General features: G+C 38.6%; 1 protein-coding gene across 8 annotated transcripts in view; it reads left to right on the top strand.

Annotated features, from left to right (window-relative positions):
- The window catches only part of NTNG1 (netrin G1), a 360421-nt gene that overhangs the window by 298716 nt on the left and 42466 nt on the right, over positions 1 to 19239 (top strand). For 3 of the 8 annotated variants that reach the window (XM_070467722.1, XM_070467723.1, XM_070467724.1), the window contains 2 exons: positions 6426 to 6593; positions 12254 to 12388. The exons of 3 other annotated variants lie outside the window; for them this stretch is intronic. In XM_070467722.1, coding sequence (XP_070323823.1) covers positions 6426 to 6593; positions 12254 to 12388 — 303 coding nt within the window. The remainder of the gene's footprint in view (positions 1 to 6425; positions 6594 to 12253; positions 12389 to 19239) is intronic. 2 more of the 8 variants (XM_070467726.1, XM_070467725.1) reach the window with 1 other exon arrangement.

Raw genomic sequence — 19239 nt, 5'->3', positions numbered from 1 at the left:
TTCTTTCATTCTTTCTCTCTAACCTTTTTTCTGTAACTTCTATCTACTGAGGCCTTCCCCAGCCAATTTCAGTCAGAAAGTCTTTAAACCTTAGAAGAGATTTGGTCCTCTCACTATCTTTGACAACTTTGAACTCCTTCTACTGAAACACTGCTAGCTTTTATGGCTCTTAGGTAGCCAGCTCTTATGGCTTCCTGGGTGGCTTAGCGGTAAAGAATCCACCTGCAATGCAGGAGTCACAGGAGATGCAGGTTCGGTCCTTTGGTCAGGAAGAGCCCCTGGAGCAGGGCGTGGCAACCCACTCCAGTGTTCTTGCCAGAAGAATGCCATGCACAGAGGGGCCTGGGGGAGTATAGTCCATAGGGTCACAAAGAGGCAGACGTGACTGAAACAACTTATAATGCATGCATCAGCCAGTTCTTAAGTAACATATCATCGTAACTGCCTTATATGATGTCATGTGTGTCAGATGGGGGATTTTGCTCCCCCAGGGGACTCTTGATTGTCACAGCTTGGGAGTTGCTATGCCTCTAGTGGGTAGAGGTCAGGAACGCTTCAGGACGCTTTCCTACATTTAGGAAAACCAAGGATGATTTGCCCCAGATGTCAGTAGTGCTGAGGCTCAGAAGCTCTTCAGGCCCGAGCCTCATTCTTGTTGTCCCCTGGTATAAGGTGGTTCTCAATCAAAATGCATTGCTATGCCACACTATGCAAATGTTTTAGCTTGTCTGCATAACAGTAGTCAAAACATACCTGAAAAATAAAATAGAGTCTGCAGTGTGATTTGAGATTGAAAAGCTGTGTAAACCATAGCAATTTTTTTGAGAATTTCCTTTTTCCTACTGAAATTGATCTGTATAGACATATAATCAACTCTCAGCTAAAATATTTACTAACTCAGTTACAGCTTGATATGTGAGTGCTGTTTTTCTGAACTCTTTAATATATGGAATATAGCCAGACTTTTATGGCATTTGAAATGAATTTAAGCATAACTTTCGTCTGTGTCTTCCTCTGTTTTCCAAAAGAAGATGCCTCAGGATCCTCACTGATTCATTGACTCATTGATTGATTCATTCAACATATTTTGAGTACTTAGTATATGCTCGGCGATGTGTTGAGTTCTGTTTACATCTGTGAACAAAATGGACACACTCTGCACGTGTGTATTTACATTCAAAATATAGGGGAGAAATTTTTAACATAATTTTCAGATACTCTGCTGCTGCTAAGTCACTTCAGTCATATCCGACTCTGTGCGACCCCATAGACAGCAGCCCACCAGGCTCCTCCATCCCTGGGATTCTCCAGGCAAGAACACTGGAGTGGGTTGCCCTTTCCTTCTCCAATGCATGAAAGTGAAAAGTGAAAGTGAAGTTGCTCAGGCGTGTCCGACTCTTAGCAAACCCGTGGACTGCAGCCCACCAGGCTCCTCCATTCATGGGATTTTCCAGGCAAGAGTACTGGAGTGGGGTGCCATTGCCTTCTCCTTCAGATATTCTAAATACTCCAAAATTTAAATAGGAGGAGGGGGAGATTAATGTGTTTGGGCCAGGGACTGTTATCTCAGATAGAGTAGTCACAGAATTTTCTCTGAGCAGAGACGTAAAAACAAAGTGAGGCAGCAATTCACAGGGAAGTCTGGGGGAGGAGGAGGCCAGACAGAGGTAACAGCAAGTGCAAGGGCCCTGGGGAAGTTCTTGGCATGTTTGCAGAGCAGCACGGAGGCATTGTACAGTGAGCAAGGAGGAGTGTGACAGTGGTGAACCCCCGGGAAGCCAGGGGCCATATCAGCTGGGAATAAATGAACTGAAATTCTGCCTTTTATTCTGAATGAGGCAGGAAGCCATTAGGATTAGGGCAAAGGGATGTCATGACCTAATTTAAGTTTGGAAAGAGATACTTTGACTGCTGTGTGGGGGAGACCATCACATGGATGGAAGCCAGGAAAGCAGTTTGAGAACAACAGCAGTAATCCAAGTACTAAGGATGAGATGGTGAGATATAGAATGTATTTTAAAAGAGTAGTCAAGAGGATCTGCTGATTGGTTGGTTATTGGGGCGGGGGGGGGTTGGGGGGGGAATGAGAAAAAGATTGGTGTCAAGAACAACTCCAGGAATTTTGATCAAAGCAATTGGTGGAATGGAGTTGTCATTTATCAAGATATAGGGCTGGCTGCTTATGTAAGTAGCAGATTTGGGAAGGATAACCTATGAGCTCAGTTCTGAACATGTTAAAATTGAGATATCTGTTAAATGTGTTAAGTGGAGACATTAAGAAGGCAGTTGCATTTATCAGTTTGGATGAAGTCTCACCAACTAACTGGGAAGTTGGTCTAGGCTGGAAATAACTATTTTGGAAAAGTCAGGTGGCACAGTGGTGAAGAATCTGCCTGCCAGTGCAGGAGAAGCAGGTTTGATCCCTGGGTCGGAAAGATCTGCTGGAGTAGGAAATGACAACTCGCTCCAGTGTTCTTGCCTGGAAAATACCATGAACAGGGGAGCCTGGAGAGCTACAGTCCATGGCATCACAAAGAGTCAGACAGGGCTGAGCAACTAAGCATGCACACACACACAGAGTATATTGATGCTTTATAAAGTTAGGAGGCTGGGTAAAAAACCCTAGCTCTGGGTTAGCCTAAAGAGCGAATAGGTACAAGGTTTGAGCCCTCAGACATTTGAGAAGATACAAGAAAATACAGAAGAGGGGGGAAAGCAGTGGTAGGTGGGGAAGGAAGTGAACCAAGAAGAGAGTGGTGTCCCAGAAGCCCCCTGATTCGGAAAGGGTTGCCAGAAAGCCCTGGGGGCCCTATTGAAGTTCATGGTCATGAAGTTAAAGTGAGACTTGTTTCGAAATAGTTGGAAAGAGGCCCAGCCACATTTAACTGCTGGGGTATAGACATTGAGAAGTAGAGGGTTGGATTTAACCAGGATCAGATTTTCCCAGGAGTCTGTAATTGAGGGTGGGAATTTGGGGATGAGGGAGATGAGACTATATAAAAGGAAGTGATTATAAGGATGGGCCATGTACTCTATACTTTGTAAAGAAAAAGGGGGGGGGAGGATGAAATGGTGGGTAAGTGAATTTAGAGGACCAACGAATTATGGACTATTAATATCATCCCTCTGGATCCTAATAAGATCGTGAAGCTCTAACTGTATCATTAATGATCATTCATGGATTCTGTGCCTGTGTGAAAAGACTAGTTCCTAAAGAATGGGAAATTAACAGAAAACTGAAAAGTAATATAGAAGTTTAATAATTACATTTGAAATGTCTTGAATTCATACAGTGCTCTGGTGTTTTTGAAATCCCTTCCAAATGTCTTTTTCTCATTTTGTATTCTCAAGTATATCATGGCCAGAGAAGACAGATTTATCAAAGTCTCAGAAGAACCTTAGAAGTTTTAAAGGAATAAAGTCACTATTAGCTTTTTCTTAGATTCTAAAGATATTTAAAATATACACATATCTTCTGAAATAGGCTTATAATATTGAGTGTTTAGCTGTGTGCAGTTTTGTATATAAATTATTTGTATAATTTATATTATTTAGATCTCCTGTTAAAATTGATAAATTGGTTTTCAAATGAGACCCAGAAACAAATAGTTAATGTCATATAAATGCATATTGTTTATTACATTCAGAAAAATAGTAGGTAACAGTGAGTTTCTAGTATGGATTGGGTCTTTATTGAACTTGAATGTCTGCAGACATGGGTTTTTTTTGTGTGTGGATAAAACTTTGTCAGGTGAAGCCCAGCATGTAGTGTTGGCTGCTGGGCAGATCTTACCCGGAAAGGAACCATGTTATGAAACTTCTCCAGCCCTGTTCTCTCCCTTTCCCCATGTCGTGTCTTTACACACTTTATTCTTCTCACTGGAAATGCTCATTTCCTCATTCTTTTTTTAAAAAATAAACCTTACCTGCCCTCATAGAAGATTCAATTTTAAGTTAGTTTTTCCTAATTTTCCTCAAGTTAAATGAATTTCTCCTTATATCACTGTGTATCTGTGTGTGTGTGTTGTTGAGTGTGTGTGTGTTTTAGCACATCCTCTTGTTTTTTTTCTAGTTATCTGAGCACATTTGTCTTACCTTAAACAAGCATCTTGACAACAAGAACTTCTTGTGAGCTAGGCCTACCCCCACATTTTGAGAAGACAAAACAGATTCCCCACCAAGTTACTTCTCACACTTTCTATCTGTGTGTGGTTCTGAAAAGTTCCTAGGATGAATTTATGCACAAAAAAGATTCTCTTGAAAAAAAATCTGGATTAAGTACATTAGGTGCACGGAGGACTAACCTAGGGCAGGGTTAAGTGAAGAACAGAAACCACGTAGGGGCATCTTCTACAGAGGGAGGGCCTGAGGGCCCTGAGTACCACACTCCTCGGGGTATCCCGGCAGCTCTGAAGAAGTCCTTGGGAAGCATTAGATTTGAGATGTGGGTCTGCTCCCTGAAAGTACTGCTCTGGGGTGGCTCCAGGCCAGAAAGATTCTCCCTGTTCCAAGTTGGAGAAACCCTTTGTGTTTCTGAGGGAGCAGAAATGCCAGCCTAAACTAGGTCGAACTCAGGGAGATATAATGTATGGGGGTGAAATGCTTGTCTTCTAAGAGGATTTAATTTGGTGATACGTAATTTTATTATTTTTCTTGTTGCTGATATTATTATTAATTTGGCATGACTTAGCCTATTTGCAGGGTTATCTTGCCCCACCTCCCATATGGCCTCCTTCCAGAACTCTCCTTTCTCTGGTTCCTGCAAATCCCCACTCCCACCCTGCATGCCCAGTACACCAGCACACAGGGACCAAGCTGGCCTGCAGTAAACAGAGGGCCTTGCCTTTGGGAACCTCCGGTTCTTCCTGCCTTTCTCTTAAGCATCTGGGGTCTCCAAGGTACTAGCCCTATTCCTGAGTATCTCCCAGTCTTCACTATTTCCAGTGTCCTCCTCCACTTCTATCCAAATTTGATTTCATTCTGTTGGGAACTTGCCCTCAACTCTCTGCTGTAATAACTGGCTGTCATATAAATGAACCCATACCATTTTGATGAGTGGCAGATGTTAATTTAATATAAAAAAGCCAATCACCCTTCTTCCTTATTCATTTTTATGACACTCATTTTTACTCTGGTCATCAAATGCAGTGCTACCAAAACTTTATTCTAGGGCAAAAGAGTAATTCAGCACTTTACCTTGTACCTAACACATAGACCAACTGAATAAATTATTTATTGCATGAATGAATGGACTCAACTAGTGACTGACTGGCTTCCTGGTGGGATAAAATAAAAGCCAGACATTATTGAGAGGAATATTTTTAGACAAACAAGGTTTGCAGTTTCATAGTTGACCTTCCTTATAATTGTGAGCTAGGTCTACCCCCATATTTTGAGAAGACAAAACAGATTCCCCACCAAGTTACTTCTCACACTTTCTTTCTATCTGATTTAATAACTACCGCACAAGGAGAGGCTTTGTTTTTTGTTTTTTCTTTTTAAAAGGTTGAATTAGATTAATGACTTGCTTTGGTTGAGATACGAGAGAGACAATTGAGTCACTCTCCACCCTTCCCCACAATTCCTTGTGTATTATCACCATCACCCCTAAACCTCAGAGGAACTTCCAACACTTTGGGAAAGCAAAAAGAAATCTAAGGGTACAGCAGCTGCCTGACTCTTATTTTGGAGTAGACTTAGCTTGAAACTTGCAAGAAAAGGAAATCTTAAGCACACTCTTTTCATACCAATAATCTCCCTGTTTTTTATATTCTCTCTCACACATAAGCAAACATGCAGATTTGGCCTGATGAAAGGATTGCAAAAAGCCATATTCTCTTCTTACCAATTGGAAGGAACAAAAATAAACAATTGTTCAATTGTCTAGACTCGTATTAAATTTGCCATGATTTCTTTTATGAAACTATGACTGAGTTACTATCTTGACATAAATGACAATAAGGCTCTAAACAAAGGAGTCATGAGTGATGGCAGACTCAGGCCTTAGATGCTGACAGTCTTTCCTTCTTCTTTTTTAAGACTGCAAATATGAAGAGAAAATGAAGGAAGTGATGCAAAGATAGTGAAGTTTTTAATGTGCAAAAATTAGACTTTTGCATCAGTGGAAACAAGCCTTCCCAAATTTTAAAAGGTGTACACCTGCAAATGCTTCTGTTCATATTGTCTGCCAAGAATTAACACCCTCTGATCATGTTCTGAATGTCCAACCTTTCTCTCCTGCTTGAAACAAATGCTACTTCCATGCCAGTCACAACCACCTGTGATCACCATGTGTCATGTGGAATCACATACATGTAATGCCATTCCGCCATCTTTTCTCCACTTCTCATTTTATCTGAGCATGTAGTGTGCTGATACTCTGCAACTGTATACACTCTGTATACATTTCTGTTCTTCCTTGCAAGATTGTGAATGCTTCGGCCACTCCAATCGATGCAGTTATATCGATCTGCTAAATACAGTCATTTGCGTGAGCTGTAAACACAACACTAGAGGGCAGCACTGTGAGTTATGCAGGCTGGGCTACTTCAGAAATGCTTCTGCACAGCTGGACGATGAGAATGTGTGCATAGGTCAGTTCCATTATAATTTCAGCTATTGTTCTGTGCCTTTCAAGCGATGGGGAGCTATTTAAGGTGGAGAGGCTGGTGATTTGCACCACAACTGAGCCAGAATGAACTTTCTTAATGGAGAAAACCTCTTTGTGTTGGACTTGAAATTCACTTGTGCTGGTTGAAATCATAGTTGGGGGATGTATTTTGAATTCTTTTTTAATTGTTGCTTTAAAGATGATGAGCTGAAAAATCATGTTTAAGAGGTAGAGATTTTTCTTTTTCTTTTTCTTCTTCTTTGTTTTTGCATGAAATCTTAAAACTTGGTCATTTCAACCTGATCTTAAAGTCTTAAAGTTGTACATTCTACTTTCAAAATGTAAACTCACTATAAGATTTTTAATTATAGATATGAGAAACTAAGACACAAGCTTTTGTAAATAATTGGTAATCAACAAGTATTGATTTAAAACACTGCCATTTTGGAATTGAAAGCCACTAGCAATTGGTAATGCAGAAGTTTGCTTGACTTTTCCATCCATAGTAATGAAATTCCATTTATTGAATTTTCCTATAGCCCGAAAGGAGAAGCAATTTTTCACACCTGCTCAAGGCAATTAATTCTCTTAGTTTCCAAAGTACATGAGCCCTGGAAGACCAGGGCCACAGGGTTCCCTTGAGCATTCCTTCTAACCTGTATGATTACTGATCATGTCAACTCCAGAGAATCAGGTGCCCTTCCCATCCAAAAAAGCTTCTCCTACCTTTTACATTGAGGAACCTATCTTTAAGAAAGGGTGCTGATGGAAAAATAAGAACTAAGAAATGGAATTTCACTTCATAATGTACTTTGGAGAAATGCATATGTTCAAAATAGTGAAGGGTAGATACGTATCTATTACCAGACAATGGGTAATATATAGGCAACCAATGTTAAAAGTAGATTTTTTTCACATAGAGAGTAGATAGAATACACAAACCAAAAATGAAAGGTGGTCCTTTCATCAAAAAAGGCATCCAACCATTTTGTAATTCTAAGATCATTGTTTTCTGATTTGATTGTCAAGGCTGTATAGGTATTTGCCAAGTGTCACTTAAAATAGCTGGACAAGTTTTTTTCAGTTAAAATGGGTCAAGTTTTATAATACTGTTCATGTCTATAGTATGTTCTGTTTTTCAAAGTGCTTCCTTATTATTTGTGAATTAGTGGAGAAATCCCTGGACTTAGAGGCTGGAGAGCTGGGTTCAAGTCCCAGTTTGCTATTTAATAGCTGTGTGCCTTAGGTAAGTCATGGAGAACTGCTGGTCAAATTGGTGTCGTATGGGATGCTCAGGAAACACTTGGTAAACTGTGAACGGACTTGCAATTTTTTTTAACTTAATCCTCATTAACAAAACTGTGGTAAGTATTCCACTGACAATTTCCCCTATTTTCTAGTTGAGAAAAGTAAGGCAGATTGACCCAAATCATATAGCTTTGTAAAGAGTTAGTCTCCTGACTTCAAAACTTGAACTCTCTCCCAACTACCGGGACACAATTAGCGAAGCTAAACTTGTCAGACTTTTACTTATGGTATGCTTTTAGGATGAGAGCAGCAATTCTACTATGAGTTTGTGAACAGAAGTTCAATTGCCTTTATAGCATTTGGGTTACAAAGATTTGAGAATATTAATGAAAACCAAAAGGCACATAGCTGTCTGAATTTCAGATGCAGTTACATTCTGCTGAATGTCATTTGTAAAAATATATAAATGTCATACTATAAATATGGAAACAAGTGAAAAGATAAAATAAATAGGAACACTGGGAACACAAGAATAATAAAAGTTTTTTCAAGATATAAAACATTACAATCAGGAGTAAATGTTTTACAATATCAATTTCATATTATTTTAAATAAATCAAATAAAAAGACCTTACAAGAAAAGATTTTATTTCATAAAATTTTTCACAGCAGGTAACTTAATAATATCCTGATATTTTTACTCAGAGTACTCTTCTAATGATGTCTTCCCCTTTTCCTCTTCTAAAGTAATCTATGAACTACAAAATCTGCACTCCTATCAAGTTCTAAGAGGCATAGTTCTGTTATAAATCCATATTTGATTATACACAGACAAGAAACTAGCCATTCAGCTTTTGTGTTTTAAATCACGTAAAATAGAGATGAGTGGAAAACTTAATATACACTATTCTGCTTATTTCTACTTAAAAAAAAGAAACGAAGAGCAATTGTTTTCTCCCTTTCTAGAAAATTTGTTAATTAAAATTATAAACCTTGGGAAGATTTTATTTTACTGAGGTAAATATATCCCTATGCAGTATTTTATACTCTTCAAGTAAAGTCATCAGTAAATACAAATATGAGTATTTTTCTATACTATTAAAATTAGCTACAATATCCCCTTCACATACCCAAACTGTTTAAATTGTTGCCCTTTTCCTAAGAAGTAAAACTGTTTTTAAAGACTGAACTGAAAAATTTGGTTAGCTTGTATATGCTACAGTCTCTTTTGTCTTTAGTCGCTATAAACATTCAACAGCTTCCTTAAAGACCTATAGATTCCACTTTTCCTGCTTGGGGGGCCGAGGGTGGCTCAAGCCATGAGGCTGCCAGAGCAGGAGGCTGAGGCTTGGCTTTCCTCTCTGAAGACCCTTGGAAGCCTGTGGCTCCATTACCAAGACTAGTTGCTCTTTTCTACATTTAAGTTCCCTAAAGGGCTTGCAGTAGGACTAAAGAATTAAATTTGAGAAGATACACCACAAGTAATTGAGAGTTAATTTTAATACCATTTTGTATAGAAAGCACTAATGAAAATAAATGGATATTTACCCAATTCACTTTCGCAGACTTAGGCACTAATCTCTGCAAATTTGAACTTCATCTAAGCCACTTTAAAAGTTAAGGGGGGGGAAAGGCATTTGCCATTTCTTTGACAATTGGCAATGAAATCCACCACCCTGGTTTTGAGGGAACAGCACCTATCTTTGACAAAATAACGACTGTGTTGAAATAGATGTCTTAAACTATTTGCATCATTTTATATTATGGTAAATATAAAGTGCAGGCTATTCCATGTTGTCACAGTAATCACTGCTTTATGATTCTTGGCAGATTTACCCATTTTCACACAAATTCCAAGTCAGCCATTTTTCCAAAGACGCATGTGTGATGCAGCAGTTCCATGAAAATGGCATCCTTGCATGCTTCCGTTTCATATAAACTTGAGCATTTAAGCAGGAAGCTGGATATGTGGCTTCTGACCTTGGGTAATCACTGCTAATAATCTCTGATAACAAGCTTGACCTCAGAATGAAATGCAGGGCTCAGCATTTGCTACTAAACATATCTTCAATTATGATGTATTATTGTTTACATTCCCTTGGAAACCCAAGATCAGGTAATGAGAGGCACATTCTATAAAACAGAACAAACCCAACACACTTCTAATACCTATAAATCAATTGTAGTATAACTTTTTAATCAGACTTCCAAAAGTATTTCATGTTTTTTAGTTTTGTTGTCCTGCATATTCTTCCTAGTTTCAAGGAATAAAATATAATTCTCCAAGGCTATCCTCATCACTGCAACACCTACCATTGGCTTGAGTTCCAGAAATTATATTTTTAAACTAAATTACTTTGTATGTAATGTGGAGAGTAGACCCCACCTCTCTTTGTCACTAATTTTCATGACCGAGTACATTACTCTTACCACCTTTCATATCGCAACCACTGAGATGTGCTATGGTTTAGATGTTCCACATTTTTTTAAATTTTGTTTGCATTTCTTACATCTCAAACCTTATATTAATGAGTTGTTACAGGCTGATTGACTAACATAGTATGTGAATTCATATTGACCAGGTGTGACCCTACTCCCTGTCTTACAAAATGCTGGTGGTTAATTGTCAACTTATATACTTTAAATAGTAAGAAACATATTATAGTAGTTTTGCTATAGGTATGTATGTGTGTATATATATATATATGTATGTATGTTTTATATATATATGTCATATATATATATAAACATTTTAAAAGTCACAAAAAAATTTCTGTCTAAAAAAATTTTAAACAGCTGGCATACATACATGGGCTCCCCTTGTAGCTCAGTTGTTAAAGAATTTGCCTGCAATTCAGGAGAGCTGGGTTCGATTCCTGGGTCAGGAAGATCCCCTGGAAAAGGAAATGGCAACCCATTCCAGTATTCTAGTCTGGAAAATCCCATGGACAGAGGAGCCTGGCAGGCTACAGTCCATGCGGTCGCAAGAATCAGACACAATTTAGCAACTAAACCACCACCACCACCATACAGACACACATTAAAATAGAAAATGCCAATTTAAAATAAAACTAGAGTTATTAAATCAAGCCAGACAAGAAGAGAGCAATTTAGACTTTATTTGGTTTTAGTTTTACTTGTGTATGTCACTCTTAGCCTCACAAATGTTTATATCTTAAGAATGCTGAACTTCAAAATTCCCTTAACATGAAATAAATAATGATTCCAAGGTACGCCGCAGTCTTTGAAGAAATTATCTGATTAGTTCCTATGACAGAACCACACCTCTAGACCTATCTATGTAACAGTAAACCCTTAATCTCCATTGCCAACTTAAGACACTAAACTTAAAGATACTAAACTAAAATTCTCAGGGTTTCTTGTAGTTGGCTGCTTGGTTAGTTGCTTAGTGTGATTTTATTTGATTTTTAACATGAAAATCTCTTAATGATACCATTTTAAAATAAGGGAAATCAAGAGACAGAGGGGCATAATAACTTGTCCAGCATTATACAGTGGGATTACAAAGAAAGAAATTTCAGCTTACAAATTCCAAAAGCTGCAAACTAACTGCTGTTAGCTTTCTTAGCTAATGGAAGCCTAAGGAATTCGCATTTCTAATTCATCCTTTAAGCAAAGCAGAGCTTCAGAAGTAAAAATATCCTGCATAATACTATGTGAGGAATCCAGAAATTATTCTATTTACTTTTTATTACACAAAGTTATATTTTTCTGTCCACAGACATTATAATGATACGAGTCTCAAACTGTGCATATGTTGAAATTTATTTAGGATTACAAAATTCATTTTTGTTCCATGATTGTTAATCTAGGTTACATAAAACTATACTAACATGCCTAGCAGATACAATATCTAAAGGCTGATTGCAACACAGTATGAATATATATATAATGCACCATCCCAAATCATAAAGTAAAACCATCTTTGAATGAATAAAGTGCACTCTTATTGCACTTTAACAATGTTCAGCAGTTCTCAAATATTGAGTGTAACAGATAGGCTCGTTTGAATAATTTAAAACAGATTTTACACTGATGGCATATTGATTTATCCTTGATACACAAACTTCTCATGGCATTCATTAAACCATCTAAAAATGCCCTTAACAAACGGAACCTCCATTATAATCTATTAGCAGTGAAGAGCATGATGTCTTATTTCCTTAGAAGTTTTCAGCTGATTTCCTCCCATAACATAAAAATGATATCATGGAAGACTGAGCAAATAAATAAATGGGCCTGAAATAGCCATATTTTCCAAAGCATTTCATTAGTGGGCATCTTTCTTTAAGTGATCCGTTGAAGTAAGTGACACTCCTGTATTGATAACTTACAAGCCATGTCTCCAGCCTGTGTGTTGTCTTGTTTCTACAGAGTGTTATTGTAACCCTTTGGGCTCAGTCCATGATCGTTGTAATGGCTCAGGATTTTGTGAGTGTAAGACTGGAACGACAGGGCCTAAGTGTGATGAGTGCCTGCCGGGAAATTCCTGGCACTACGGCTGTCAACGTAAGTAACTCTGGGAGCTGCCCTCTGCCCGCTGCAGCATGGCTGATTCTGCTTGTCGAGGCTGGTGCGTGCAGCTTCTCAGAGCAGAAAAAGACCCAAACTGCTGACAAGCTTTAAAAACTACTTAATGCCCCAGCCCACATATAGGAGAGCGAGCAATCCATCAGCTGTCCAGCGGGCTCCTTTGAAGCCCATCTTCGTTTCTTCTGATGGTTGAAGCAACTTATATTGAAATATTGTACGCAGATCCGTGTACCTGGCCAGACCATAAATTAAGTGGCACAATAGGGACCCAGCTTAGAAATCCTTACCGCAGAATGAAGGGTGATGTGTATGTGGTTAATATATTTCTTGAACTACCCTGGAGCTCCAGAGTTCATAAATTAAATGGTATCTACATAACTTATTATCACCCTTGTATCATACCTATCACTGCCTCTGAACCAAAAACCTAAAGGTAATAAATCTAAGGGATATTTAAATGCCAGGATAAAATAAATGATGAAAATCAATGTTGATTTTAAGCCTCTGAGGTTAGGCACCATGCAGTGAGCTTTACACAGATGCCATTTGGTTAAACCTCATTTCTCTGAGGATTATCAGACCTTAAAAGCTTGTCAAGGCAGGTGGCATGTTGGTGTATTCCGGGAACAGAAATTTAAAAATCTGAGCAGAAGCTTCCTTCTGTCATTCACAACCTTTTCTGCTTTTTAATTCTGCACTAGCTTTCCATTCTATCTATACACAGTCAGCTTACTAATATTAAAGAGCCACCAGGCAGAGCCTCTGGAGAGTGCAGCCCAATAGAAAATCATGCAAGCCATGCATGTAACTTGAAATATTTTGTTATCCACATTTAAAAAGTAAGAATAAATATAGGTGGATTTTAACAATTTATTTTATCCAAAAAAAACCTGAAGTATTATCATTTAAACATAGAATTAATGTTATGTTATTAAGGATATATTTCACTTTTTTCAGAGCCTTTGAAATCAGATGTTTACCGCTTATAGAACATCTCAATTAGAACTAGCCATATTGCAAGGCTTAATAGACACATATGTCTACCATATTGGACAGCACAGCTCTAGAGGGTTTTTGCTTAGTTTTCACTTGAAAAAAAAAAAAAAAATGTCAGCATGCAGGAACTATCTAAAGCCAGTTTCTACCAGGGGTGAACAGAATATTTTACCTGCTACTTATGAAATGTATAGTTATCTGGAGGCTACACTTCTGCATATTATAAAGCCAAAGTGAAATCTGTCACCATACTAATGCCATGGGCATCAGTGAACTGTGGTGATAACTGGGAAATTTGACTTTGAGCAAGTCAAGGTTAGGATGGAATCTAGAAACTGGAGAGTGAGCATCTCTCCCCATGCTGGAGAGTCATTAAAAGAGTCAAATAGTGTCAGAAGTCAGGCATCACTTCTGTACCTAAGCTCTGGATACGGTCATTGTTTGAAAGTTATACACCCTGTAGGTTCCCAGGAAGCATTTTAAGGAAAACAATATGAGGATCCAGGACTGGGGAGATAGTTGTCATCTAGATATAGAGGCCCATAGAAGGCCAGCAGTCAGGAGGAAAGAGAGACAGAGGAGGGACCAGCATCAAGACTCAAAGCATAGGGAATGAGGAGACTTTATAAAGAAGACACACCTTTCCAAAGGGAAAGTCTCATGTTAGCTACCTGATGCAGCAGGACCTAATGAATGAGTTCCTGAAGTGTAATCAGGGAAAGACATTGGAGAAGTAAGTAAACGAATCCAGCCTTAGAAGAAATGTATGCCCAAAAAAGGCTTAAATTGATTTTTCTGTGTTAATTTCTGGAGTATTATAAAAAGATATAATGTCATCAGATTTTTTTCTTCTGGAATTAGAAGACTGGATTTAGGCATGGACGTACCACATATGTGCCATATAATGTGCAAAATGCTCTGTGCCTCAACTCCAGCACCTTATTACATCCTAGTTAAGTAGATCAGTGAGATTATAGGCGTAAATACTTTACCCTCATGAGTATTTCTTGAATACCTACTATAAATTAGGTATTGAACTAGCAGTCGAGGCTAAAGGATAAAGAGAGATAGCTGCTTTGGACATGTGGATGTGAAGTTCGCAATCTGGAGTGAGAAGCTGACATGCACCCAACAGTTAGGAGGTAATCAGACCAAGTGCTATGGACATGCTTTTAGGGAAGCCCAGGTGGGGAGTAAGGCATCCTAGAGAGGAAGACATTTTGAGTCTTTAAGTATTAATAAAAGCTTTCCTGGATGGAACTTCTTGGGCAAAATGTACATGAGCTGGCATGCTCTGCTTCAGAAACATCGAAAGGTATTGATATGATTAGAGGGTAAGGAGTATGCATATTGTATGTGTGTTGTTTGTGTTGGGATGGGAGTAAAATGTTGAAAAAGCAACCATAGACCAGATCATGAATGCCAAGCTAAGAAGTTTTATCTCATCAGGGAAGAGAAGTGAGGACCTTCCTACAGGGGTGATATGGGATCCACCATACAGTTTCAAGCAGAGGAGAGGATAAGATTCTGCTTTAGGAAGATTATTCTGACTGCTCTGTAAAGGAAGGGCTGAGACATGGTGAGACTGGATTTACTATATAAATTTAACAGACTTCGGATACACCTTTGAGCACACAATAATTTTATCTCAGTCTAAAATCTTTTCTTCCCTCAACCCAGCTACACAGGGCTGATATTCTGTGTTAAAATATAGAAATTCTTTTGCCAGTTGGTAAATGGCTATTGCATTGAGACCTAAGTGCATCCCTGGAATCTCTTAGATATCCTCAAAATCTAACAGGATAATACTTGTCAAAGTGGTGTGCGTTCAGCACCTGCTCCAATACTAGAGCAGGTATCCATACTAATTAGTTAGTGCCTGTAGGCTGATAGGTATTTTTCATATCACTCCTATGCCTGCATATACATGAATCCATTCAAAAAATGCCCCTCAAGTCAGTCTGTTTTGCTCTCTTCCCTTCCCAGCCACCCCACATGCGCGCACACACACATGCTTCTGTTTGCCCTAAGCTGGACCCACCCTTGGGTTGGCCACATTATTAGTGGCAGTGATAGTGACCTGGCAATGAGAAACCAAGGAAAGAAAAACATAGTGTTCAAGTAGGGCTGAGAGCGGCATTGGCAGCAAGGAGCAGGAATTAGGTGCACGTTTAGGGAGTCAGGACCAAGGAGGAGTTGTCGGATCAGGACAGAGTCCAAGGGATCCAGACCCAGGGTCCCAGTCTCCCAGAGGACTGACATGAGGAGCAGTGTGGAACTGCAGCCCCACAGCACTTGGACTTGGGAATAGAAAATAAAGAGATTCAGTTCCTGACACCATTGCTTCCATCCATGAATAGAACCAAATGAGTACACACTTCGGCCCTGGAGTCATACAGATCCAGGTTTGAATCCCATCTCCATGCCTTACTACCCACAGGACTTAGCAGAAAGTCCTTGGACTCCCTAAACTTAATTTTTCATCTAAAAATTGTGATAAAACTAGAACCTAACATGTATAGAAAATAATGAATGTGGAGCTCATGGTACATAGTAAGATCTCAATTATTATTAGTTCCAGGTACAAGTTGATGTATCAAAGAACTAGGTAAGAATCCATGGTTTTTTGTGTTTTTTTAAAAAAAAAAAAAGAATCCATGTTTAACGCTGATTGTAGAGTGATAGTGCAGAAAGTGTAATAAGAATGGCCGCTATTGAGTATCAAATTGTCGACCTAGGAGATTCTAAAAATCCCTGCCCAGACACAAGACTAATTCAAGTGATTGAAACAAAGGTGACCCCTAAAGTAATTGTTTGTCTTCAACTGGGAAAATTAAGAACTCCAGGCTCATTAGTGAACTTTCTGCCTGAGGGGCCCACTGGTTGTATGCACCATAAATGTAAACTGGTCTCTCTGACAAAAGGGGAAGCTCTTGAAAACCACCAGAATGAATGGACATCAGGCAGCTTGGAACGCATGGTTCAGGAAAGAGTGCAGAAATAAAAAGATTTCAAGGAGGACGGGCAGAATCAAAATTAGTGTTAAGGTTACTCCACAGAAGAATAAGATTGAGCAGAAATTCTTTTTTAATGCACCCTTTTGAAATCCAAGAAGAGGTATGAGCCACATCCCAGAGAATAAAGATGAACCTTCTAAAGAAAAAGTAACATTTCATGTTTCACATAAAATGTGGTTGGTTAAGATGTGTTAGAAAATAAGGAAATACTTGTTAAGGGTGCCAAGAAGACTAGACATAAGGGAGCTAGGGCTTTTTTTTTTTTTTTTTTTTTGGTTTGGAAGATGAAATGGAAATACCCACACATAGAACCAGTGGAGCTGATGAAGAGATGTGTTGTCTTCCTGAAGAATGTATAAGCTACATTGGAATATCAGGCAATATTAAAGCCACCAATTTCCCCACATTGTTACCTAATTTATGTGGATACTAATGGTGCTTTCAGAAGAACTTACAGTGTGAATATTTGGATTAAAGTTAAAATATTTTGTGACAGAGCTAAATGTTAAGATTTTGGAAGATAAGATATAGGAAATCAAGAACTAAGCACCCCTGGCAAGGGGAAAGCTGAGAGTCAGTTGCTGGGTCATGGCCTAGAGCATCACAGTGTGTGTTCTTGGATCAGTGCCTGTATTACCAAGAGCAAGAAAACATGTGTTTAGTAGGAAGCTCAATGGTCTGATCAAGAAGAGTTTCTAATTAAATTTGATCAGATTATAGTAAAAATGCTCTTGTAAAACTGTAAAACCAGAAATTGTGGCAAACCAAAAAATTTTTTAAGAGGCAACAGTTATTCTTAGGAGAAAAATGAGAGAAAGTTTGGGGAACAGAATTCCATTACTTAGGTGTATGCCTTCCAGAGAATGCATAATACGTCTGTTTGTTTTTACTGCTGCTTAGAAAATTATCACCAATTACCACAAATTTAGTAGCTCAGAAGAACACAAATTTGTTATCTTACAGGTCTGTATTTAGAAGCCAAACAAGAGTGTCCCTGGGCTAAGATCAAGGTGTTGGCAGGGCTGTATTCCAGTCAGGCTATAAGGGAAAAGTCTGTTTCCTTCTCTTTTCTATCTTCTGGATGCCACCTGCACTCTTTTCCTCGTGGCCCTGTTCTTCAGCCTTCAAAGCCATAAACTTCCCATTTCTCTGTGCCTTTTCTTCTGTCACTACATCTTTCTCTAACCACAGCCTGGACACAGTCCCTCTCTCTACTTTTAAGGACCCATGTGATTAGAATGGGAACACACAGATAACCTAGGATAATCTTCCCATCTGAAATCCCTTAATCACATCCCTTTTGTCATGTAAGGAAACAGGTTCCAGGAATTCGGATATAGACATCTTTGGGGAGATATTTTTCTCTGCCTACCACAATTATCATCAAGAATTCCAGCTTTTAATGATAGCGATGAATATGCAGGTATCATGGAGATGGAATGTAACTCCTATTTGGAATAAAGATATTCAAAGGTAAAACTTTGAAAGAAATATGTAATGTGATTAGAAAAGAGTGATGTATGTCAAGAAGGAATGGACTTGAACTGTGAATTAGAGACTGAAATATGTTTCAGGGAGGATAAAATATCTTATAGAAAAAGTATTGTGAGTGTGTTTCATAGACTATACAACCATTTAGAAGATATAGATACTGTCCAAAGCCAAATTAGGAAATCTAAATGCTTTGTAATCTTCCAAAATGGGGGAATTCACATATCAAAAATGTGTGTTCTAGACATTCAGTTGTGTCCGACCCCATGGACTGTAACCTGCCAGGCTCCTCTGTCCATGGAATTCTCCAGGCAAGAATACTGGAGTAGGTAGCCGTTCCCTTCTCCAGGGGCTCTTCCTGACCCAGGGATCAAACCCGGGTCTCCTACATTGCACAGGCAAATTTTTAACCATCTGAGTCACCAGGGAAGGCCTCACATATCAAGAAATATGCTAAAAGATGTGTCCTGCTAATTGTTGACTGCATTGATGAGAATTTCTTTACCCAAAAGAATGGAAGAAGCAGTCAGGAAACTATTTATACCACTTATTTATAGTAGGGAGATGACAATGTCACATAAGAGAGCATTGCTATTAAAGGCCTTTGAGAGATATAGTCCTGAACCTTAAGAAAAATACAAAATATTCTTGGGGGGGGCAGATAAGATCTTAGACCCTCTTTATAACACAAACACACATATTAATTTTTTAAATAAAATCAGGCATTGTTTCCAATAGACTACCTAGAGAAAAATGGGAGACTTCTATACTAACCAACATGGCTATATAAGGATTTCTTATGAAATTTTGGTGAACATTTATTAAGTCCCTGCTATATGCTAGATACTGTGCTGCAAATTAAGGCTATAAAAACAAACTGCAAAAATGTAGAATGGTGTAGAACTGTGTAAACAAGTTGTTCAAGTGGCAAAGATGTTCAATTCCAGATAACATTTTGTCGTGAGTGCCCAGACACTAACACAGTTTTAGACTGAACAAGGGCCAAAACGGTTATAGTTCCCCTGAAACATTCACTAGACAGCCCACAGCAAGAGTTCAGTCACTGAAAAAAACATTTGAACAAAGCAGTGATATAGGTGAGTTTTGTCTTTGATGAAAGATTTCTTCATTTGGACGAGTTTAAACAGTTTGGTAAGCGTGTGGTTTAACATCTTACAGATGTCAACCAGTGTTTGGAGGGCTATTATGTAACAGGTAGATGTGTTCGGTTCAGGAAGATAGAATAAGGACCAGTGGGAAGAAAGAGAGATATGTTTCAGCTTAATATTTTCCAAAAATTATTCTCTCCAGCTGTCTGAGAAT

Source organism: Odocoileus virginianus, chromosome 5 (assembly GCF_023699985.2).
Source record: "Odocoileus virginianus isolate 20LAN1187 ecotype Illinois chromosome 5, Ovbor_1.2, whole genome shotgun sequence".
NCBI classification, from domain to species: domain Eukaryota; kingdom Metazoa; phylum Chordata; class Mammalia; order Artiodactyla; family Cervidae; genus Odocoileus; species Odocoileus virginianus.
Note: the sequence above shows the minus strand (reverse complement) of the source record. Positions and strands in the feature narration are given on the sequence as shown.